This window comes from Azolla caroliniana, unplaced genomic scaffold (genome assembly GCF_043228905.1).
Source record: "Azolla caroliniana isolate FFs.n. ecotype wild unplaced genomic scaffold, voAzoCaro1.0.p SCAF_21, whole genome shotgun sequence".
Lineage (NCBI taxonomy): Eukaryota > Viridiplantae > Streptophyta > Polypodiopsida > Salviniales > Salviniaceae > Azolla > Azolla caroliniana.
Genome location: NW_028230456.1, coordinates 5,746,490 through 5,770,696, shown reverse-complemented (window position 1 = coordinate 5,770,696; position 24,207 = coordinate 5,746,490). Strand labels below are relative to the sequence as shown.

The following is a 24,207-nucleotide window of genomic DNA, read 5'->3' as shown; positions in this document are numbered from 1 at the left end:
GATGTTCTGAATCTTTTGTTGCAAACATTTAGTTTGTATCATGAAATGGAAAATGAAGAGAGAATAGGGAACTTTGGATTTTATATGGAAGATGTATGAGCTGTCTTGTCGTATTTAAGAAATTTAAAGAATTTGAAGTAAACATATGGGAGATGGAATTTCAAAATTCTTCACAAACATTTGTTGTGAAGCAAGGATGCCCATTTCACCATGCTGTCTTTGGTTAATGCATTCAGAGTTGGAGCAAAATGGTTGGCAAATTTGTAAAACAAGATGGCATTATAAAAATTACCTTTAAGAATGTAGTCATCATGCTATTGGTTTGCATAGATAGATAATGTGGTGCTTTCAACAAATAGTATAGAGTGATGCCGAAAACTTAAATCATTGTATTGGAAAAAATTTGCATGCATATTAAGTTGAGTATCACTAACTCTAAAATGTAAGTTGTGATCGTTAAGCCTCACAATAACAAAAAGTTTGACAATGCAGATGATAATGAGTTGGTTGAAACACTAGATAGCTTTAAGCTCCTTGGCCTCGAGGTTCCTTACATTTATAAATGGAATGAATGTGCTACTTTGTTGCTTGGAAGAAAGAAAGAAGGCTTACTATACATTTGAGAGCAATGGAAGAGAAATTAAATGTTAGTTTCTTATGAAATATCTCATTGAGACTTTGGTGACGCCCATGGTGAACTATGGAGTAGTATCATTTTGTAAGTCTTCTTAGAAGAGTTGGAAAATGTCCAAAAGTGAGCTGTAAGTAGAGACACAAATGCAATGCATGTTCTTATTTCTTCAGACAATATTGATTCCCATTGAGATCATGGGCATGGAGAGAGAGAGTTGATGAGTACATGCTCAAGGTTAAAAGGAACTCCTCACATTGACTTTCTTAAAATTGCATGGGAAGTACATAAAAAAAATCAACATACAAAAGCCATAGCTTGAGTTTTGGATGGATGCAAGATATCAAGAAATATTTTGGAAGATGGAATGCAATACACTTGCTTCAAGATGCATCGATACATTCTTTAAGGAGGTGTTTTTACACTTCAAATTATCAACTTACGAAAGATGTGCTACAAAGACATATTCTTCTTTGAATGGGGAAACCACCGTCATTAGTACATTTTAGATCTATATCTTTGTCTACCATCCACACCGTTGCTTATGTATGACATGTTGCATATTCTTATTGATGTGATATAGGGTATTGGGGCACAAGTGAGCAAACTTTTCTTTCTATGCATAGTTTGCCCTGCCCTTGAACAAGAGCATCACACTTTGATATAAATGCTCCGCACTTGAGCTCATTTAAGCTTGCTTTCCACACATTGTCGATCTGGATTCTAATCGAAATCCTCTACACATGGCCACACGTTTCTCTTTAGTTACAAATGTGCACGCTCAATTGCAACATTTTCCATAAGGAGAACTCTTAAACATCAAGAGGCACTACTCACTTTGCTTCAAACATACTACCTAAAAGTGCTATACTCTCTGCGTGTTTTTAGGGTGGTAATAAAATCCTTCAGTGTCTCTCTCAAGTGTGATCTTTGCGGTGGGGCTTGGCCCCCATCCCATTGGATTGCGATCCGTCCATAGCATAGAGCTACCCAAGGGTTTGGCAACAATATATATGTATATATATATTATTATTATTATTATATATACTCACTCGATAGAACCCCTAGTGTTTGCTTAACCTCCTACATAATTTCTTCATGTGAACCCACCCTTAACTTCTCCTTTTTTCAAAAATATACTCTTCACAGTCTGCATCATCTTCACTTCACTCATTGTGTCTCTTCACACTCCCCTCCCACCCCCCTCCTCCGGGGGTTCTGTCTGCGTCTTCTCTTGTGTGTGATCGTTTTCCTGTGTGTTTTTAGGGTTTCTCAGAGAACTGACGCATCTCTATTTACTCAGAGTTTCGAAGAAGCATCTCGCCATTATCCAGAGTCTTCATTCGCATCGATATTTGACAGTGTTTTCACCATGAGTTTCCATGCTCAAACCAGCCCGCCTTTCCCATTTCAATCCTTCTTCTCGATTCTTCTTCTTCATAGTCTTTCCTTATCCTTCTTCATCCAGCAAGCTGACGGAGTTCTGTGCAAACCTCATGATTTTTACGAGGCTTTCTTCTTGCTACATAATCAGTGTCCTCTCCATAGCCATATTGAAAGCAGCTTCTTTGATATAGCCACAATTTCTGCAAAGGTCTCAGAGGTATTTATTGCTTGGATTTTCATGCCCTTGTCTTCTCATTTCTTACTTGCCTTTCTTTTGCCTGGTATTCTTATGTCTTTCTTTGGCCTGTTTTTTCATTCTTGTTTTTGTTTGATATCGTGATTTTCTTTGTTTTCTCAAATATCGTTTCATCATTATTATCTTCTACTTACTCTTGCGTCTTTTTTCTCTCATGTTATTGTGCTTGTTTTCTCAATGTTCTGGTTTTTTCTGACGTCTTTTTTTGCCTGCATTTTCGTGCCATTTTTATTCTTATATCTCAGTTTCATGCTTTTTTCTCGTTGCATCTTCAAGTGTTTCTGCATGCATTTTCATATCATTCTTATCGCGTATTTATTGTATTATTTTGCTCGTATCCTCCGCTTGTTTGGCTTATGCTCTCTTTCTTCTTTTGTTCGCTCAATCCTTTTCATTCGTGTAGTTTGACATCTTGCTGTGCTTTTTCTCTGATATCTTTTTTTATTATTCCTCTCAGATTAATGTGTATAGTTTAGATAAGGTTCTCGAGAGTGGAGGTCGCATGTATACTGCAGTTCTTTTCTATGCAGAATGGTGTCCCTTTTCTAGAACTCTTCGCGAAACATTCGAGTCTTTGGCAATGTCGTTTCCTACTATTTCTCATCTTGCGATAGAATCATCTTCTTTGTGGCCAAGGTAATAATAATCCTACTATTTCTCATCTTGCAATAGAGATTGTGGCTAAGAATGTATTGTTATCCCTTATTACACCATCAGATCTATGAGAATGCATGGTCAAGGGTAGTATAGGTTGCTTTATAGCAAAATTATGTCTTACCACACCAGTATGCTTTTGAGATTGTAGAGGACAGTTTCATCGTCCATACTGAATGGCTGAGGATGATACTCTTAGATGTCCAGAGTCCTGCTTTCCTCGATTATGGATATTCATTTGCACGCATGGTTCTGTTGTAGAAATATAGCATTATAAATATTCATTTGCAAATATATCCATTCTGAATAGTTGCACTAAGAAATGGAGCTCTGCCTTTTGTCCTTTGTTATTTCATTGCATTACAGCTATAATCATTTTTAATGCCGGGACTTATCAACACTTTTTTTTTAACTAAAAGGGAAGGAGACACCATTTTTCTGTTTCTAAAACCTTAGTTTGATGATGACGCGTCATATTCCACCGAGGAAAGCAGGTTGTAGTGTGTATCAATACACTGTGACACAAGAACCTCTTTTGAATTGTAAAGACAAGATGTTAATAAGTTCGATTATCATTTAACTTAAAAAGTTTATGATTTCATTGGAGTGTTACTTTAATAAATCTAAGAAACCTAGGAACAAATTGCTAGGTATTATAATATTGTAAATTTAAATACTAGTATTCGTCAGTTATTTCGTTCAATTTTCATTCAAGTTTTATAATAACTCTGCCCCGAATTTGGCTAACGTTTACAAGTTATGTTTTGACAACAATACTGCTTCAAGATATGATGTTGCCTTACGTTAATACTGAAGTGTGAGCGCCTGTAGCTTAGAGAAATCTAGTCAAAAAGCCTCAACTTCAAGACCACGTATAGATTTTTGAGGCGATTTGATATTTTTCCGTTCAGGTTTTTTAAAGACTGCACAGATTATGAATGGAAATAGTGTGGAAAATAGATACCTTGGCTGCCTATCATTCTCATGTGTGAACCGCAACAGAGAAATTCATGTGTGTTGCAGATATTTATGTCGAATGTGAAATTATTATATTATAGGATTATCTGGGATAAAATGATTATTTTCCACAAAGAATATATCAGAGGGAGGTAATTTTATGCTAGGTCTTTTTCTCAGAGATTTTATGCTATAGATCAAATATTCAAGGATGTTTGTACACTCATTACTTCAACTAATAGAATTTCAGTCTCTATTTTTATTTATATATTTTCTCTCTGTCTATCTCATGCTCATTTGGCATACGCTTTAAGTGTTTGTGGTCAGAATATTCCAGTCTTGTTAAAATATGCAACAAACTTTCATATATTTTGGTATAAGAAGGATTCATTACATTTCTTTGCTTGTCTTTCTAATTTTATTCAGATTGTTTCTTTATCGTGACAGTGCACTTTCTCAACATGGAGTCTACAGTATACCGGCCCTTTTCTTGTACAACAAAAGAAAACAAACTCGTTATTATGGACCTCGTACTTTTGAATCTATTGGCCTTTTCTACACAAAATTAACAGGTAACCTGGTGAATGCAAAGCTATGTTATAAATTACTGTTAGGAAAAAAGCAATGTTATATTACATCTTACAGGTGGCAAATTATATATTCTTTGCACAAATAATTCTTTCAGGTGTCTTCCCTACGCTCGTCTCCTCTAAGACTGAAAGTGGTACTGCAGCGATGAGTTATACCTTGGATCACAGATGGAAGCTGTCAAAGAGTGAGAATCTATGGCTAATGTTTACAGTGTCATTTCTGCTCTCAAGATTCTTGTTTTATCTCTTGTCAAGGATTCTGGTGAACATCAGACGCTTCTGTAATAAAGATGGTTGACAAATTCCTTTGTGACGAGATGCTCAAAGAAAGGAAAATAAGTGGTAAAGTTTTCAATGAAGACTAAAGGTAAGAAAACCTGACGATAGAGGATTCTCTGGTCGAGGCATTCTTTGTGTGTTTGGTTGGTCTCCAAATATCCTCGTTTGCTGCTGTCAACACTCACAGAAAACGGTTCCAAATGATTGTAAAAGAGTGCTTTCGTAGAGCTGTTCTACACGCTGAATCTGCAATCACAGAAAGCGGTTGTAAAAGTGTGCTTTCGTAGGGCCGTTCTACACGCTGAATCTGCACTCACAGAAAGCAGTTCCAAATGAGTTGTAAAAGTGTGCCTTGGTAGAGCTGTTCTACACGCGGAATCTGCAATCACAGAAAGCAGCTCCACATGAGTTCTAAAAGTGAGCTTCATAGACTTGTTCTACACGCACGCCGAATCTGTGAACACTCACAGAGAGCAGTTTTAACTGAGTTGTAAAAGTGACCTTTATATAGATCTAAAGGCAGAATTTGTTACTATTATCAAGGTTTCAAATGGATGCAAGGTCAGCGTGTTACTGAAGTAGTCATAGTATTGCTGAAAGCTATCAGAGTTCATGCATTTAATCAGAGTGTCGGTGAAGAAGGCAGAGAGTTGCTATATCTCATTCTTCTTCTTTTGTGAGTATAAAGAAACTCATTTTTCAACTACAATTCATAACGAGAAGCAGACCACACATAATGATTGGTAGTAAATGAACTAATCGAATAATGGAGTAATAAAATAGGTACTGCGGGTAGATATAACTTGGAAGGTGATAGAAATTCAGGATTTTGCTGAAATCCATGGGTAAGATGGAAGTAAATAAAAAGGTTCCGAACACTACCATCTACACCCACGTTGTGCATGAGTTTCGAAAGAGATGGATCACACCTTGCCAACACAAGTCACAGTAACAGTCTAAATTATTTCAAAAGGTAAATGTGGTCTGTAATACTGTGTGTATGGCTGATTACGTCATCAAATAGACCTATACAATCTAAAATACATGAATCCATTGTCTGACAGTCAGGATAATTCCTCTGTAAATTGCAATTGTATATGATTAAAAAATGTGCTAATTTTGTCTCTATTTGATTGGATAGGTTTGATGTGTTTACCATTTTATAGACTGTTCTGACTTTTAATATCGGACATAAGAGGTTTGAGCCATGTTTGTGCATAGTCATGTTCCTTTGGATTGACTTGGAATAAACAGGTTGTGCTCATTGGTTGAAAATTACTGAATATTGATCATTTCCTTACATGGATGAATTGACTCACTACATTGAATTTGCAAAAAGCCTAATGATACTCAAAATGTGTATATAAATAATATATGCAACCTTACAGTTGCCAAAATATGCAAATATCCATTTTGGAGGATCATATGCATTTTTTACTGTAGAGTAATGAAGAATTGATCTGCAATAATCGGGTATATATATATATATATATATGTAAATGTATATTGAGCATGTACTAATATTTTATAAAGCAATTATGAGGTAGAGTTTTCGAACATTTTTGTTGCAGGTGTTTCTTTTACATCATCCAATTGTGACCATTTGTAGTAATCATCAAGCAAATGCTCAATGAATACTGGTACCATGCGGTCCACCATTGCTTGCAGTATTCTGCATGGCATACAAAAATTGTAAGAAAATTGACTTGTCTATTTACGTATATAAAATTCAGAAACATACACATTTCCTGGTAGTTCCACAGCTGAAAGTGGCAGGACTGTGAATGGAAGCGTATACACCTGTATAAACACAACACTAAACAATTAAAAAAAGTGACCTTGTAATTGCCATTGCAATGATAAATCTCTAAAAACAGAGTATTCAAACAGAGGGAAAGAAATATGACAGATGCTACCTCCAAAGCAACATTCAACTGCATGTGTACATTCAGTTCACTGTTGGTGCCAGAATTTGAGTCCCATGTTAAGTGATTGCGCATACTTGCTGTAAATACAAGCATTATAAACTATTTATGTAGAGAGTATTCCTTTTACAGTCAAGTACAAACTATGGATAATGACTGCTTATCACCAATGATTTTGTTTTTTTTCTCTTGCATTTAACATCCTGATTCTCAAACAACAGTCAGAACCCTTATTTTCAGTGTATCGTCAAAATGTTGTAAATAGCACCTCACCATTCCTTGGCACTAGTTATTTTCTAGGGTAACTACTCATTCTAAAATATTTATAGTAGCACATTTCATTCTAGGGTAACTAATTATCTTAGGATGCATTAAGCTAAGAAAGGTACAAAATACCTGAAAATCGTTTATTTTGGCTCTCAACAATTTCAGACCCTTGAAACTGTGCCATGAGTGGAAATTGTCAGATTAACAGACTTAAATAAGATGACAATTACATCATTGCAAAGAAAATGAACATGTGACCAAATTAAAACTTCCATGCAATATATAAGCTTGTAACTGTCTGTTAAGGGCCTCCTGTACATCTAACAGCAATTTTTTCTACAAGAATGGAGAAGTTGCTTCTCTTTAAATCTCATATTTATACACAATTGACATCTTAAGTGGCATGTCAGACACAGGGGGGGTAGTTCTATTGAGACATAAAAATCTCAAAATTTTAAATTCTAGTAATTTCAGTGGTATATATCAACTGCAAGATTTTCAAGATGCTCGACATTCTGATGTTCCGGAAGTACTTCCACCTCTGGATATATAGAAGATTATGTTACTGAATATGTGAAAAGTTGTGGGATATATGAACTTACAAGATGATAATGTGATTAAAATAATAATAATAATAATAATGCATTTAGTCTGTTATATTAAATGCATGAAGAGTCAGGGGTAGAGGGGGTTCTGGACCTGGTGAAAACTGATCAAACCATAAATCAGGAATTTATATATATATATATATATATATATTCCAGCATATTGTGAGAACATTTTCAGATATAGTATCTTGTTCAGTCTGTTAGGCCATTTTGATCTCGTCAATGTATCTCTCTTTTTTCTGAATAAAAGCTTTTGCGAGAACTTGCATTGGGTGGAACGTTAGCACAACAGATGCTGCTCTTAGCATTTGTGGTCACCATATCTCTCTACATTTTTGGAAAAGGTGTTTTGAAGTTGCATAAAAACTGAGATCCTACTCTTGCCTAAGTACAGTAAAAAGGCATGGATAAATGTATCATAAGATATTGAGAACTTAATAGGTGTACATAATGTCAACGAATATGATTTTCTCCAATGTAGAAAAAGACTGTCAATGATACAAATATTATTATTAACATTTTTCATTAATTCACTTATATACAACAGCATGATTGTGATCATCCAGTGAAGTGAAAATAAGAAAATACAAATTACATGTATAATACTCACCTTGCATGACAACATTTCAACCACGCATTCCTGCTGATTAGATGAAACATAAAGATCCACTATAGGAGCCACTTCAAAATCTAAAATTTCCATCTTTGGTAGCATACACCTGCATCTCCACCAAGATCCAAACGAGCATCATCATAAAATGATAGAACCTTCTCTCAATTAAGCAAAAATATGTCCTGACAAAGCAAACCATGCAGCCACATAATAAACAATCTGTTTTGATATTGATATTGATGTTTATGTTGGTTTGAATAAACCAAGGTTTTCAAAAGGTGGAACAAACAGTTAGATATGAATAATAACATATATAGAAATTCAACAACAGAGATTGATTCAATCCATTCTTTAGATCCACTCAGTTATGATGAAGAAGTAAAGTACCTGAACGTATTGCCACCAATTTGCTCATAACTTTGCAGAGAATTGATGTTCAGCATGGATTCCATTCCTGCTTGATGACGCAAAAACTCATCTAATGGTTTCAGTTTCCCTGTATTATTGCAGAAATGGATAGGAAGTGGAATTGTTTGCCTCCTTTCAACAAAAAGGTTGGCAATTTTCTTCTTTCCTGAACTATTTAATTGGTCACTTTGAACTTGTGATATAATTTTCACTTCTCTGCAAAAAACTAAATGGAGAAATCTTCAATAAACAAGGTTTCAACACGGATGAAATGAGGTCACTGTTATAGTGTAAAACATAGTGATAGACCTTAATGTTGCATACTGTCTATTGGATAAACATGGCCATTCAAAGTTGAAGCTAAATAGACTTTCGGCGATCTGCAGAGACCTGTATGGATAAACCTTTCACAAAACAAGTATAAATATTTTAGTTAAATAATTCCAGAAATATAAATGAAAAGAACGTTAGAGTTCATAAAAATGTCCTGATTATGATTCTGAAATTTTCTCTGTCCTAAAAAGAAGAACCAGTTTAACTTGTGATTGTTTTCAGCACATATCCTAACTTTATTGCATCCTACATAGTTATAATAATCCATAAGACTACTATTTATGATTCTGTGATTTCTTTTTTTCTTTATAAAAAGAAACTGGTTTAATTTTTTAGTTTCTTCAGCATATCATCTCTCCTTTTAACTTGATTCAATCCTAAATGCTAACGAGGGAATAACCCTTCGTAGCTGAATATTTAGAAACCAATAAGAACAGTTTAGAAATGTAACCCAGGGAGAATTACAATGGATGTGTTCACACCAAGAAAACCAAGGACATTGTAAGGTCCAAACTTTTTCAACACGCCTTAACCTTCCATACTACAGCATGCCTTGTGACCATCTAGTTCAGGTGCATTTTAGTTTTTTGTACCGATTTCAGCTAATCTTTTTGTACCATTGCTTGTCTTCTACTTGACACACATTTCTGCTTAACTTTGTTATACCAATGCATGCATGCTCCTTCCTCGGCCATCTTTATCATGATATTGGAGTTTCTCTCATGCTACCTTAGCATCAGACCTAGTTTCAGGATTTTTGTCAGTTGCATAGATCCTTATCTTTTAAACCAGACAACCTTCCTTAACTCCATATTCATTACAATCTATGTAGATTCTAAATGGACCTTAATTAACAAACGTGGATTGATCATTGACAAGGAAGGGACCCTTAAAATCCTACTATTTCGACAATAGTAAATGTTTGTGTTCTTTAGCAACATGTTTTCCACTGTTCCTTAGAATCCTCCTTTTGCATAGATCCTTTATATATACTCTTTTAAAAACCAGACAACCTTCCTTAAATCCATATTGTACAATCTATGTAGATTTTAAATGGACCTTAATTTACAAACGTGGATTGATCATTGACAAGGAAGGGGCCCTTAAAATCCTACTATTTCGACAAAATGTTTGTGTTCTTTAGCAACATGTTTTCCACTGTTCCTTAGAATCCTCCTTTTGCATAGATCCTTTATATATACTCTTTTAAAAACCAGACAACCTTCCTTAAATCCATATTGTACAATCTATGTAGATTTTAAATGGACCTTAATTTACAAACGTGGATTGATCATTGACAAGGAAGGGGCCCTTAAAATCCTACTATTTCGACAAAATGTTTGTGTTCTTTAGCAACATGTTTTCTACTCTTCCTTAGAATCCTCCTTTTGCATAGATCCTTCATATATACTCTTTTAAACCAGACAACCTTCCTGAAGTTCATATTCGTATAATCTATGTAGATTTAAATGGACCTTAATTTACAAACGTGAATTGATCATTGACAAGGAAGGAGCCCTTAAAATCCTACTATTTCGACAAAGTATTTGTGTTCTTTAGCAACATGTTTTCCAGTCTTCCTTAGAATCCTCCAGTTTGCATGTGCTCCTTACTTAAGACCCTCTCATCTCCATATGACACTTCTTCCTAACTGATGACACTTCTTCCAACTGGCACTTCATCCTTAAAATCCTAACTTTCACAATAAACTTCTTCTTATCAATTCATTTTCAGATTAGATACTTCTTTAAAAATCTTCACGGCCTCCACATGCCACTGCTTGCTTCTTCTTACCAATTCAATTTTAGACAAAATCCATGCATGCAGGAAGACGCTATTTGTAAGGACATGTGAAAAAGTTGCAAGTATATGTAGAAATGGTCCACGCGCCATTTCTTCCATAAAACTCCGATCTCCAGCATTCTACTTCTTCCTTAATAACCTAACCATCTCCAACTTTCCACTTCTTGCCAATTCATTTCCATACCAAATCTAACCAAGAAATAAAAAGGCTATTTCTAAGAAATTGTGAAGTAGGATGTACATGTAGAAACCATGACGATTTTACACTTCTCATTTCTTTCTTAAAAACCTAACTATCTACAATACAAGGCTTCTTTCTAAAACGAAAAGATTACAGTGAATCTTTACATGGCCAAATCTATACAAGAAAGGAATCGATTTTGCGAAAGAAGCAAACAATTACAGCGGAAAATATTATCTGGCCAATTTAACAAGGGAAGCAACTAATATATTTGCGAGAAAGAAACAAAAAGTAACAGTGAAAAATAAGATTTTCTGTCAAAGTCTAAGCAAGACCGCAAGCAATTCTTTATTAGAAAGAGAGAAATGTTAACACACAAAAAAAACATTACCTGGCCAAATCGATGCAAGCAATGCTTCCGATAACGAAGATATTAGGGAGAGAAATGAAACATTACCTGGTCACCTCTATCCAGGAAAGCAATCAATTTATACAGTGCGAGATAGATTACCTGGTGGTAGCGATGAGGTGAGAGTGGTAAGAAGATGGAACACAGAGCAGCCATTGAGATAGAGAGAGAGAGAGCTCGAAGGTGGGGAGACGAGTTTTCAGGACGAGAATCAGAAGGAATAACTCATCTCTACGAGAGAGAGAGAGAGAGAGAGAGAGAGAGAGAGAGAGAGCCAAGGAATTCAATGCTTGGGGCTAGTGGATTTGCAGGTTCTGATTTTTGTATCTAAGGAATGCGTTTCTTCTGTAGAAGAAAGAGAGAGATTTCGGCCTCTGGAAAGAGAGGCAACATTTTTATGAGTAATATGCGACCATCTCTTCTTCCTCCTCCTTCTTCTTTTGTGTGTGTGTGTGTGTCTGTAGGTCTCTCTCTAATATCTATCTATCTATTTATATATACATATATATATCTATATGTACACAGTACATATATGTATTATGTACATATATGTATATATATATATATATATATATAATATGTACATATGTCTACATATCTACTATCTATATGTAGCAGAAGTATCAATAGCAGCAGCTCTACTTCTTTCTTTGTGTCTCTATATTTTTAGTTCTCCCTTTCCTTCTTTAGCCCCCCCACTCCCCCCCAAATTTAGATTGCCATCTCCATAAAAAAGATTGTGTGTTGCCTCAGTCACCCTCCATTCTTCGATCGTCATTGTTCGTTGATCATCGTTGTTGATACCAACTATGATATGTGATTACAGTATGTATGACCACGTGTTTCTATATGTTGTGTGTGTACACATGATAACTTGATAGAAGCATCTCCCGTTTGGAATAATAGGATGTGCGAAATTCCAATATATGATTGTCTTCTTCTTGTGAGATTGTATAAGTGGCAAGCTATGTATAATATAGTTGCGTTGTTCTTTTATAATGAAGTACATTACCCCATGCATGGGCTATCTTGCTTACTTGTGGTTGTAGCAATCAATTCTATGTGCATGTGTATGGAAGCATGGTGCAATTGTCCAACATTGCTTAGGTTGTCCATATTTCAAATTGCATACAAATTCCAATCAATGTCTAATACCCATGTTGAATGCATCGAATACCCACGTTGCTTGTTTCCTTATCTACTTGTGATGTCCAATCAAAGTTGCCATGTAAAAACAAGCTACACTCGTTTTTCATAGTTTGTGAATTTTCTTGTTAATCCCAACATTGAGTTACACAATAGGGAAAGTCTTCCTAGTGAACTTAGCATGGCTTGATATTGATATAATGACATGTATCCCATACCCATGCAATTTACATGATATCTATGTCTATGCAAAACTAGATGAAGTCTACCATGGTTAGGTCTTACTCATGCAATTTAAGTGACATTTATGTGTATGCAAGAACTAGGTGAAGCATACCATGGTTAGGTCTTTCGTTCCTTTGTCCTTTAGCAAACTCACATTAGAGCTTGCCATGTGTAAAAGAGTTGGTCATTCCTATCTTTCTTGAGATTTTGATGTTCATTTCTTTGACAATGTGCCAAGCCTTTCAAAAAGGGAACTAGGATGCTTGTGCACAATCCACATTTATCAATTCTAGTCATGAACTTAATGTTTAACCAATAAATCGTCACGATGAAGAAGCTCTCTAGTCACATGTTCACGGTGATAATGCAAGAGTTGAGAGCACCAATGTTTCTATGGTGGATTGACATGGGCAAATCAAGTGTAAAATAAAGTTGTTTGTTTTCTCTTGAGTGACCAAAATACATCCTTATTTCACTCCCCCTTGAGACAACACTATCTAAGTATCATATACAATTAATCCAACAAAGATGGACCATAGAGTGGTGTTAGTTTTAGCAGGGAAGAAGTTCGGAAATGAAGGTTTAGGGAAGGGCGAGAAATGGTAATAATAAAATAACAAGATTGTGTTAGGAATTATTGAATTTTAGCTTAGACGATTAAGTTTCGTGTGATTTTTATTTATTTATTTATTCCCCAAAAAAATATTCTTCATTAGTAGAATTTTGCATACATGATGAAATGACTAGACTAAAAACATTGCAGTGGTTGTAGCCATGATGATCTCTGAAAACCACAACTAATGGAAGTGAAAGACCAAAAAGGAATACCATGAGACATCTTACATGTAATGAACATAGAATTTGTCCTCCGTTCGAATGTGAGCATGTCCTTTAGTTCCCCAATGAAAACAATTTTCCTTTGCTTTCCTTTAACCTATTCTCCACCTTGGAATAAAACATTGTGGGCTACCTTGGATAGCCCACAACTATCCTCTCCCATGTCGAAACTGACCATCTCCTTCATCTCCACGATCATCGAGAATATACTTCTATGAAACCTCCATACCATCAACACTCTGCTTTATCACAACCTTCATGTTCTCACATCAGCCATGTCGACGGTTACCACCAAAATCATGTACCTATAACAACAAAATGATATAGTGTCCTCATCTCCTCAAGAAAATATGCTTCGACCCCCACACCATCTTCACTCATCCTTATCACAAAACAAAAATGTGCTTTATTTAGTCAGCATCAACCATCTCGTTGATTTCTGCCACGGTCTTGTACAAACAACAACACAATGAGTCTAGAATGTTTCCTCATCTCCTCATGATATGCTTCGGCCCCCATACTGTCATCACTCATCCTAGTAAAAACAGAAAATCAGCTTCATTTAGTCCACAACAACCATCTCGCTCTTGCCAATTATCACAGCAAACATTTTACCTACAAAAAAATAAAATGTGAATCCTCTCTACCTCTTCTCATGGAAATATGCTTCAATTATATATATATACTTATATACTTACACTACTTGAATTACTGAATGTGTGAGAAAACAATGCAAACATTTTTAATGGGCTTGGGAGGCAAGACACATGATTGACCGGACCCAAAAAGAGCGTTAGGAAAGAGTGTCCTCTATTCAAAAGACGTGTGCCCCACATGCATGGCTTCTATATTTTCTCAAGATGACTCTTGTTCTAAGCAAAGTGAGTGTATTTTGGAACATAGACTATTACGATAGGGATAGTAGAGGGTACTTTGTGAAAATCGAGGTGCATCTTGGCAAATTTTCAGTTTTTCCATTATATATATGTAGGGATAGTATTTGAAGTTGAAAACTTCGAATACTTACTTTGGGATGGAAAGAAACCTGTTATTTGAAAGCCAAGCATATAACATTACACGAATGTATTAGATTGGAATCATGTTCAAAGACCTCTTAATATTTTGGCCTATATGTAGCTATAACTATCATGTTTTTGGACGACATTCTTTAATATGGTAAGCAAAGGCGTAGGCAAGTAAATTTCCACATCCAAATTTCTATGTGCAGTAATTGGGAGAGATTGATGGCTAATTAGGAGGTCATTATGGGTAGTTAGTCAGTCAGATGGCTTTCTGTTAACTGAAGAGGACATGTATTGGCTTGTTAAGTCGATGATATGTATAATATATGTTTGATTAACTAACTAAATCCCTTGCTCCTTTAATTTTATGAAAAGGGGCAAGGCAGGGGCATTTTGATAATTATCCGAAACTCAACCTTTTTACTCCTCGAGTAGGAATCGGCAATGGCTCAACTCAAGCCTACACCGAACCGTTAAAGCTTTTTGAAAACGGTTTGAAGGTTCGGTTCAGTTCGGTTTAGGCTTGAGCTTCCTTAACCGGTAGACCTCGAGTTTATTTTCTCTGCGAACTCCGGTTGCAGATAAAGAAGGAAAGGCGAGAAGAAGAAGAAGAAGAAGACAGAGAAGGAGAGGAAGAGGAAGAGGAAGAGGTCGGCCTGTGGCTATGGAGAAGATGTTTGGACCTGCGTATGGAGGAGACCCTGGCATCCCTCACTCAGGGAAGGATGGCTTCACCAACATCTTCTGGGGATGTGTCACTGCTTCTGCATACTCTCTCGTCTGCCCTTACTACTGGCAGCAATGCAACAATCACTACAAGTATGTCAGGAAGAAGCAATCTGAAGAGTCGGATATCTTCTTCTATTTTGTTTGTTCATCTTCTCCGTTCTCCCGTTTGTTTTGTGTTCCTTGCCTTTCTTTCTCTCCATTTTTTCTGGTTCTTGCATTTTCTCCTTGTTTCGTCTTCTTCTGTTTAATTCCGTTTCTTTCTTTCTTTCATTCATATCTCTGTCCCTTTTATTTGTCTGAAGAGTTGTGAAAATATCCTCTTAAGTATATTTTTCATTTTCCGTTGCATCATTTTCTGCTATGGCTATTTTTCTCTCTGAAGTATATAATATAGATTTCGTTATTAGTAAAATAGATTGAGTTGTATAGATACTAGTAGTCTATGAAACGTGGTGTTGCCTTATGTGCAGGTTGTTAATATTCTTAGTTCTCTTACTGTATTCTTATTCTGACGGAATTTTTGTGCATTTTTTTGCTTCTGTAGAGCACAATTGCGAGTTTTGTTTTCCCCTTATTTTCTGGGTTTTGCTACTGATTTTCATTGGTCATTCTGTATGATGTATGTCAAGTCTAAGTTTTTCTTTTGTCAATAATATACATTTTATTGCTTTGTTCTTGTAAATAATTGCAAAGGTTTTGCTTTTGAAAGTTTTATTTCATCAATATTTTGGTGCTGCCTTAGATTCCCAAGGGTTTTGATCCTTCATTTTTTTATTAAAATTTCTGCAGGGCTTATGTCAAATCTAAGTTATTTTTTGTAAATACTCTTATTTTGTGTACCTTTATTCCTATAGAAACTTGCACACGATTCGTTTTATAAGCTTATGTTTCGTGAATATTGTGGTGTTATTTTAGATTCCTAAGGGTTTTTTCCTACAGAAATTTATGCAAGTTTATTTGAACACGTGGGGTTTTAACAATAAATATGTAGCTCATCTAGGTTTCTTAGTCATTTTTGCAGATACTTCCCTTTATTTATTATTGTTTTTATTTTTGTAGTTGGCATGACCTTGCCATGATGTGTGAGAACCACAGATTTAAGCAAGCTTTGAAGAAAAAGCAGAGATATGTACCTCTGGTAAGTAAATACTTCATCCTGCTCTTCTTCTTTTCTTTATATGCTGGTTTCAAAATTCATAAGAACTTAATGAATGAGAAAAAGAAAAAGAACCATTATATTAACTTTGAGAGGAAAGGAAAGTTAAGTGAATCACCATCGGTTGGGTAACTTTTTTTATTGTATCAGTTTGTTTCTTCAGGTAGTAATCTGGAAATTGTTATTAACTTTCGATCATATTGGTTTGTTTATGGATGGTAGCCTTGAAATTATCATTGAGTTTTGTTTGATTGACTTGTTTATCGATAGTATTCTCAATATTGTTTCTAATAATTCATTTTATTGGTTTGTTTATTGATTTGCAGTGGAATAAATTCATGCACCGGAATGAAAGGGATGCATACTACCAGAATTGGGCGGACTATTTTCCTTGACCATTGCATTTTTTTACCTGCTTTGAACGTGGTTAATAATAGAATTTTAATCTCTTAGTTATTGCCTTTATCATTGTCTTTGAGTCATTTAGTCTTGTAAACAAAATTGACTTTGGATTTCATGGTCTATATGCTTCTTTTGTCCACCTGAAAGTGACATGATTAGCTGAAGAGTATTCCCTTGAGTGCTGAATATGAGTGAAGATTCTTGATATTTTTGGTCATGATCATTGAGGAAGGTGCTTAATCTTTTCCAGCAATGAAATTAGGTGATATATGTGGAAATTTGTTAATATTACCTTCAATCTCCAATTGAAAATTTAAGTGTATGTGGTGTTGGTTTCAGGCACCATTACTGAATTGGGTCTGGATTAATTGGAAAAATAAAGCTAAGCTGACATATGGTACTTGTAATAGAAAACTAATTTTCCTGTCAATGAGAGTTTTTGGAGTTTATGTATATAAACTTGGTGATTACTGTAAATGGCATGCTAGTCTCTAGGAAGCTCCAACTAATTTTGTGTTTGGGTACATAGAAAACTAATATAATCAGGCTTATGAATGTGTTTGATTGGAAAGTCATTCTTGCCACTGAGCCTGTTAGATAAAGGAGCAGGTGCTATATATTATGTGGTTAGCTGATGGCTTCAAATAAATTCTCTGGATTGTTTTTGAATGAAGAATGTGGATATGATAATGTTGTGCTATCCCATATTCTAGTTTTATCCTTTTAGGAGCTTTTCAGTTATTCCTTATTGGTTTCATTAATTTTCCATAGCATCACTTGAAACCTCTACGAGATATTCCACATCCTATATTTTGAACCATTTTCTTAATGTCAACTACTCTTTGTGATTCTTTTGTAGTTTACATCTAACATTGCAAGCAACGTGTGGTAAAGTATGATTCAACATATTTGTGACTTCTGTAATGTATTGATATACTTTTTGTAGCGCCAATATCTCTATAGGTCCAACACATGTTTCTAAGAGCATAACTTGGTAGGAGGTGGTGGATTTAACTCCAAATAGTCTTCTTAAAAACATCTTTTGAATCTTCTCAATGTAATCCCACGCATTAAGAAAGATAGTGCCTCGCCACATTTCTTCTCCATTAAGCAAAACTTGTGGTACCATGGCATTTACTAACATTAGTTTCACTTCCCATCCATAAGTATCAGCGTCGTTGCATTAGTTTTCCAGCATATAATGACTTTCCCAAGCAGCTTGAAGTCTAGACTTTAGACTCAAAGCATACGCTACCATTTATTTGTGGTAGCTATATTGATACTAGATACATACTCAAAGCTTTGTACAAATTGTACATGTTCTTTCCTGATAGGCAAGCATAGGGCATTAGTGAGGCTGGAGGGTTTGCACTACTATCATTTTTGTTTTATCCACATGTATAGTTAGTGCCTACTTTATAGGAATCATCAATGGTTTGGTTTTGTCTTATTCGATTTGGCCTTGTCCAAACCAAACTGATTAAGCCTTAATAGTTTTGGGAGTTTTCAAACTTGAACTGAAGTAGCTCCTAAACTAGTTTAGCGAAACTGATTAAAGCTTTAACCGGTTTGGGAACCAATTTAACCCAAAGAGTTCAGTTCGGCTTGAGCCATCCCAAACCGAACTCAAACCAATCAAGGAATCTCAGGCCTTAACGTAGTCGAGCCGAAGCGCGAAACTATCAAACCGTTTAAAGAAGGTTTAACGGCTTGAGTGATACCATCGACATCATATGAAAAGATAACCACGTGATCTGCATACATATATATATATGATATACATATGATATATGTATGTACTATGTATAAGACCGAACTCAAACCAATCAAGGAATCTCAGGCCTTAACGTAGTCGAGCCGAAGCGCCAAACTATCAAACCGTTTAAAGAAGGTTTAACGGCTTGAGTGATACCACCGGCATCATATGAAAAGATAACCACGTGATCAGCATACATATACATATGATGTATGTATGTACTATGTATAAGACCAAAGAAGAGAAAGTGCTAAAAGCCTTTGGCTGTAGGGGTATCATCTGTAATTTTGGAAACGGCCAGGGGCATACTCAGGAACACAGATACATATATGTCGTTTTCTTTTTCAAATTCAAAATACGAACAGAGAGAGAAAAGGATAATCAGCAGAGGCGATGCACGAACCCTAATCCGAAGCCCCCACCCCTCCCATGGAAGCTGCAGACTCAGGAAGAGAAGGGAAGGCAGGTAGAGATGGAAGGGCATCAAGAGAAGTTCGAGAAGATGACCTTCTTTTCTGTGTGGACAGATGGTCTTGCAACAAGAATAACTACAAGCTCTTCTTCCTCACTCACCTTCACTCCGATCATACGAAAGGTCTCTCTGAAAGCTGGCAGAAAGGACCGATCTACTGTTCTTCTATCACTTCTGATTTGATCCTTCTCAAATTCCCTGCTTTCGATCGATCCCTCATTCACAGTTTACCTCTTGGGATCCCCTCGCTCATCTCCATCCCGAATCATGATCATCTCCTTGAAGTTACTGCCATTGATGCCGATCATTGTCCTGGTATGCTTTGTCTTCTTCTATTTTTAACTTTTTTCCATCCAGCTTCAATATAACTGTTTGTTTCTATCTGTCATTTCTGCTTCCCTCTCTCTGTCTTTCTTGCCCTTTAAATCTTCTTTTCTCTGTCATTTTGTACTGTTATACTGCATTTCTTCAGTAATATTTCTTTGTTCGAGAGCTGTTTATTTTGCTATATATCTGGTTGAAGTTTGAATTCCTGAGTAGGTTTCATTTCGAGTGCCTGAATTTTACATGCTCCTCTTTTTCTAAAAAACTAGTTTTCTCCTTCAATCGTTCTTTACTATGTCTGCTATTCACTGCTGTTTGGTTGCGATTCATATGTTCTTTGAGATATTTAACATAAATAAATTTTTTCTCATTAATTCTTCAAATCATACCTGCTTTTTTTTGCTATTTGGTTGCAATTCTGGCTTTCTGACATGTTTTTTTATGATAATTTCAATCGTTAATGTGTCTACCATTCTTTTTCTTTCTACAATTAAGGTTTCTCTCTGTCATTCTTTAATATGCCCACTTTTATCTGTCATCTGCATCTGGCATCAAACTGCTATCTTGTTTGTCTCTCTCTCTCTCTCAGGATACTGTTCCATGTTCCTTCTGTAATTTAGGCTTTTGAATCAAAAGTTCTCCAATGTCTGTAATTTTCTCTATGATCTGGTTGCAATTTTCCTTTTTGGTTCCTTTCATTATGATGATTTCAAATCCTTCACGGGTCCATCACTTGCTATCTTTCTGAAACATAGTTTTGTCTTAAAAGTTCTTCAATGTCTGATTTCCTCTGTCATTTATATTGGAGTTTGACATGATACATGACTTTCCTCTAGAATGCTCATTTTTAATTTCTAAATTTAGGTGTTTCTTTGTTCATTTTTCTTCCATGCGTGTCCTTTTCTCTGTCATTTGGTTGAAATGTTGGCCTTTTGGTACGTTTCATCATGGTAACTTCAAATTCATGTCGTTTTTGTGCTTTTCCTTTTGGCAATATTATTCTTTCTCCTTCAACTGGTTCATTGCAATCTATATTTGGTTAACTGGCTTTCATCTGTAATGCTCTTTTTTCTTTCCGGAATTGAGGTGTTTCTTTGTTCGTTTGTCTTCATTGTGTGGTCCTTTTCTCTGTGATTTGGTTGACATGTCAGCTTTTTGGGAAGTTTCATCATGGTAATTTCAAGTCCATGATATTTTTATTTTATTTTTCTTTTCATAGCATTGTTCTTCGTCCTTCAATATGTCTGCTGTTTCATTGCAATCTGGATTTGGTACATTAACTTTTTTCTACAATGTTTCATTTTTCGTTCTGAAATGGTGTTTCTTTATTCACACTTCTTCAATGTGTGCCCTTAACTCTGTTATTTGCTTGAAATGTTGGCTTTTTGGTACATTTCATCATGGTGATTTCAAATCCTTGATGTTTTTTTTGGCAACATTGTTTGTTCTCTTTTAATATGTCCACTGTTTCATTGCAATCTCGATTTGGTACACTGGCTTTCCTCTATAATGTTCCTTTTTCCTTTATGAAATTTGGTGTTTCTTCTTTCATTCTTCTTCAGGGTGTCTCATTTCTGTCATTTGGTTGAAATGTCAGCATTTTGGTACATTTAATCATGGTAATTTACATTGTGCTTCTGTTATTTCCTTTCTTTTTGCAACGTGGTTCTTTCTCCTTCAATATGTCTGCTATTTCATGCAATCTGAACTTAACTTTGGTTTTCTAGTAGCTCTTATGATAATGATGATTACAAATTGTTATTGTGTTCGTTAAACACTTTCCTTTTTTTTTATGAATCGTTCTTCAACATATCTGCTTTTGTCTCTCATATTTGGATTTCATCTGCCTTTCATGGTGGTGATTTCAAATAATCGATATGTTCTTTGAAACAGTTCCCATTTTTCTTAACAGTATTTGTCTTTGCCATTTAAGTGGTTTCAAATAGGCTCCTCACATCGTGATGATTTCAAATCCGTGACTTGGTCTTTGGAATATTTCCTTATCAGGTTCTGTTATGTTTATTTTCCGTGGTCCTTTTGGTTGCATTTTCCACACTGGAGATTTTCGATGGGAATCTGGCAGCCCAAAAGTCGAGATAATGAAACATGGCATTGCTAATGCTATTTCTAGTTCCCGTGTGGATCTCCTTTGCTTGGACAACACTTTTTGCAATGCACGAATCTCTTTTCCTCCTCGCCATGTTGCTGCTCAACAGGTTTCTTCCAAATTCTGCCTTGTTCATGCATTATAGTGAATGCGTTGAAGTATGTACCATGGAGAAAGTATGAAATGCATCTTATATTGGTCTCACTCTTTAACATAGTATCTGGATTCCGAAGTTCCATATATTTGCCTTCAAACCTTAAAAGTTATTTCTTAAGCATCTCATAATATGAGAAACAGCTTGCCTCTATGAAAAGAAGGCATACACTGAATGAGGAAATCAGAAAAATTTGATAAATTTAAATTCGAAATTAATTGCTATATGCATCATGCAATATATGTAAACCTTTGAATCAATTTATGGTTGCTGGAAAGGAGGGTAAGAAACTGATTATAATGCTCAATGTGAACGAGTAGAATGATAGTGCTATTCGTCTCTCAGGAAGAAAAAATAAAATGACCAAGTTTTCAATGTGCATAAGGAGAATAATGATGCTAATTTTTGGGGACAAGAAAAGGACCCTAAATCAGGATTGATATCTTAAAAGCTTGTTTATGTTTCATGGTGTATTGAATGAAGAGGGTTGCATAGTGAGAGATTTTCTTTTCAGCAAACTTATCTGAAGCATTAATCTCTCTCATATATTGAATGAAAGGATTCAGGTGCTTGATATAATTGTCAGTCATAAAGATCATGATGTACTCCTTGGAGTAGATATGTTGGGGAAGGAGGAGCTTCTGATTTCAATATCAAATGCTTTGCAAACCAAGGTTCATATACTTGAATTTAAGATTCTTGCTAACATTCATATTCTCTGAACCACCAATGAATTCAAAATTTCAAAGTTTCCACTCTTGGATACTATGAGTTTTAATTGTTGGATTCACACATTCTTTTCTTCGTGAAATTACAGATTTGGGTTTGGCCTGAACGTTTGCAAACAATGAGAATGCTTGGAATTTCAGATTTTTTCACGACTGATACAACAATTACCAGGATTTGTGCAGTTCCTCGATATAGTATTTCATTGGAAACACTTCGAATGCTGAATGAAACAAAGCCTACAATAGCTATAGTTCCTAGCGGTCTCTGGAGTCTACGCAATACTTCTACGTCAAACACATGTCTAGATGGAGATTTATATGAATATTGTGTTTTGGAGAAAACCAAGCTTTCCACTAATCAATTTTCTAGGATGGATGGAAGTATGCTACAGAAACCATTTGTGAAGAAAAAAATATTTTTTGTCTCATATTCACTTCATAGCTGTTTCTTAGAGCTTAGAGACTTTATAGAATTTGTGAATCCTATCTCCATAAAGGGAAATACACATCTTTCTTATGTGGATATCAATCCCCAAAGTTTATATCATGCCAAAGTACAAAGCATATGCTCCCAAAGAGATCTCGAGGTAAACAACAAACACGAGACTTTCCATCATAATGGGAATCTAGCATCCGGAAACATTGAAACAATGAGCTCGACTCTTCATTCTATTGTTCAAATGGATAAAGGAAAGGCTTCAGGTCATCTCCACATTGTTGATGGGGATAGTAACAAAAAACGAGATGGTGATAATAGAAGAAAATTGAGATCAAGGATTAGTCTTAGGAAGATTGCATGTTTGCGATCCAAACATGCTTGGGCTATGCTCCGAAAGAGGAAAGGCGGAGGATCGTTGATAAATGACTAAGGAGTGATTAAAAGATCAAATGTATAACCATCCAATTCTGTTTGAGGCTATGCTATCAAATCATGATGCAAATAATTAGTTGCTTCCTCATTACACCAGTGTATTTGATGAGATTTCAATTGTTGGGTGCTGTAGTAATATTTCTTCTAAAGACCACAAAAATGTTGACTAACATGGAACCAGTGTATTACCGAGTACTTCTTGTCCTAGTGCTCTATTTCTTGCAGCATCCTAATAATTCTTGCACCTTATGGGTTGAGAGATTTCTGAAGTTCTCAACTTAAACAACATGTTTCAAGTTGTATTTGCTATAATTCCTAGGGTCCTAAGAAATTTCCAACCTTCATAGTGAAGAGATTTGTAAGATTTCAAATTAATGACACATTGTAGGCATTGCTAAATGAGTGAAATGCGTATTGTTATTGTAATCTAGACCTTTTTGGTGCTAAAGTTGTTAGCAACTCAAATTTTCTATACTTAACAAGGTATGTGCACCCATCAACTTGGTGATAGAATTTTCAATTTTATAAGTGAAACTTTGTTGGGAAATTGGTCTCTCTGGATGGGATCCGGCGATGAATAAAGAGGACCCGGTAAGAATCGGAAGAGATCCAGAAATTAGAGGAGACCTGGTGAGAATTGGAAGAGAGTCGGTGAAAACTAAAAGAGAAGACATATTTGTAGATATGTTTTGAGTAACCCTATTGAGGCTATATTTATAAATAGCCCTAAGTTCATATAAGTATAAATATGACTTAAGGCAATCACTTTGTAAGGTTGTAGTTGTCATACTATTGTAATTGTTGTACAGAGAGTGACAAAGAGAGAGTGTGAGATATAGAGAGATACTCTGCTGTAACCGCTAGTTGGTGAAGATACAAAGCTCGAGGTCGTTGCCTTTGAGGCTCTGATTGTAGCTTTCTCCCATAGTGATTGTTGGAGTCTGTGGGCTCTCGTGGTTTTTTTTCATATTTGGGTTT

General features: G+C 35.5%; 4 protein-coding genes across 4 annotated transcripts; 3 read left to right on the top strand and 1 right to left on the bottom strand.

Annotated features, from left to right (window-relative positions):
• The first annotated feature begins 1,809 nt into the window (after window positions 1-1,809).
• On the top strand, window positions 1,810-5,676 carry LOC147850498 (5'-adenylylsulfate reductase-like 5). The gene is made up of 4 exons (XM_087336138.1): window positions 1,810-2,234; window positions 2,731-2,909; window positions 4,332-4,456; window positions 4,570-5,676. Exons 1-4 carry the CDS (start codon window positions 2,004-2,006, stop codon window positions 4,770-4,772), a joined length of 738 nt encoding a protein of 245 aa, XP_087192264.1. The 5' UTR covers window positions 1,810-2,003; the 3' UTR covers window positions 4,773-5,676.
• Window positions 5,677-6,017: 341 nt separating this feature from the next.
• Window positions 6,018-11,526, bottom strand: LOC147850497 (uncharacterized). The gene is made up of 8 exons (XM_087336159.1): window positions 11,403-11,526; window positions 8,884-8,978; window positions 8,554-8,790; window positions 8,164-8,272; window positions 7,075-7,120; window positions 6,670-6,758; window positions 6,495-6,553; window positions 6,018-6,425 (listed from the first exon to the last, which is right to left on the bottom strand). Exons 1-8 carry the CDS (start codon window positions 11,454-11,456, stop codon window positions 6,290-6,292), a joined length of 825 nt encoding a protein of 274 aa, XP_087192285.1. The 5' UTR covers window positions 11,457-11,526; the 3' UTR covers window positions 6,018-6,289.
• A 3,580-nt stretch (window positions 11,527-15,106) lies between these two features.
• On the top strand, window positions 15,107-16,981 carry LOC147850496 (uncharacterized). Its single transcript, XM_087336169.1, has 3 exons — window positions 15,107-15,349; window positions 16,319-16,397; window positions 16,742-16,981. The coding sequence occupies exons 1-3, from the start codon at window positions 15,195-15,197 to the stop codon at window positions 16,808-16,810; spliced, it is 303 nt and encodes a 100-aa protein (XP_087192295.1). The 5' UTR covers window positions 15,107-15,194; the 3' UTR covers window positions 16,811-16,981.
• Window positions 16,982-18,951: 1,970 nt separating this feature from the next.
• LOC147850495 (uncharacterized) lies at window positions 18,952-23,287 on the top strand. Its single transcript, XM_087336171.1, has 4 exons — window positions 18,952-19,360; window positions 21,377-21,585; window positions 22,197-22,304; window positions 22,448-23,287. The coding sequence occupies exons 1-4, from the start codon at window positions 19,003-19,005 to the stop codon at window positions 23,225-23,227; spliced, it is 1,455 nt and encodes a 484-aa protein (XP_087192297.1). The 5' UTR covers window positions 18,952-19,002; the 3' UTR covers window positions 23,228-23,287.
• Window positions 23,288-24,207: the final 920 nt, after the last annotated feature.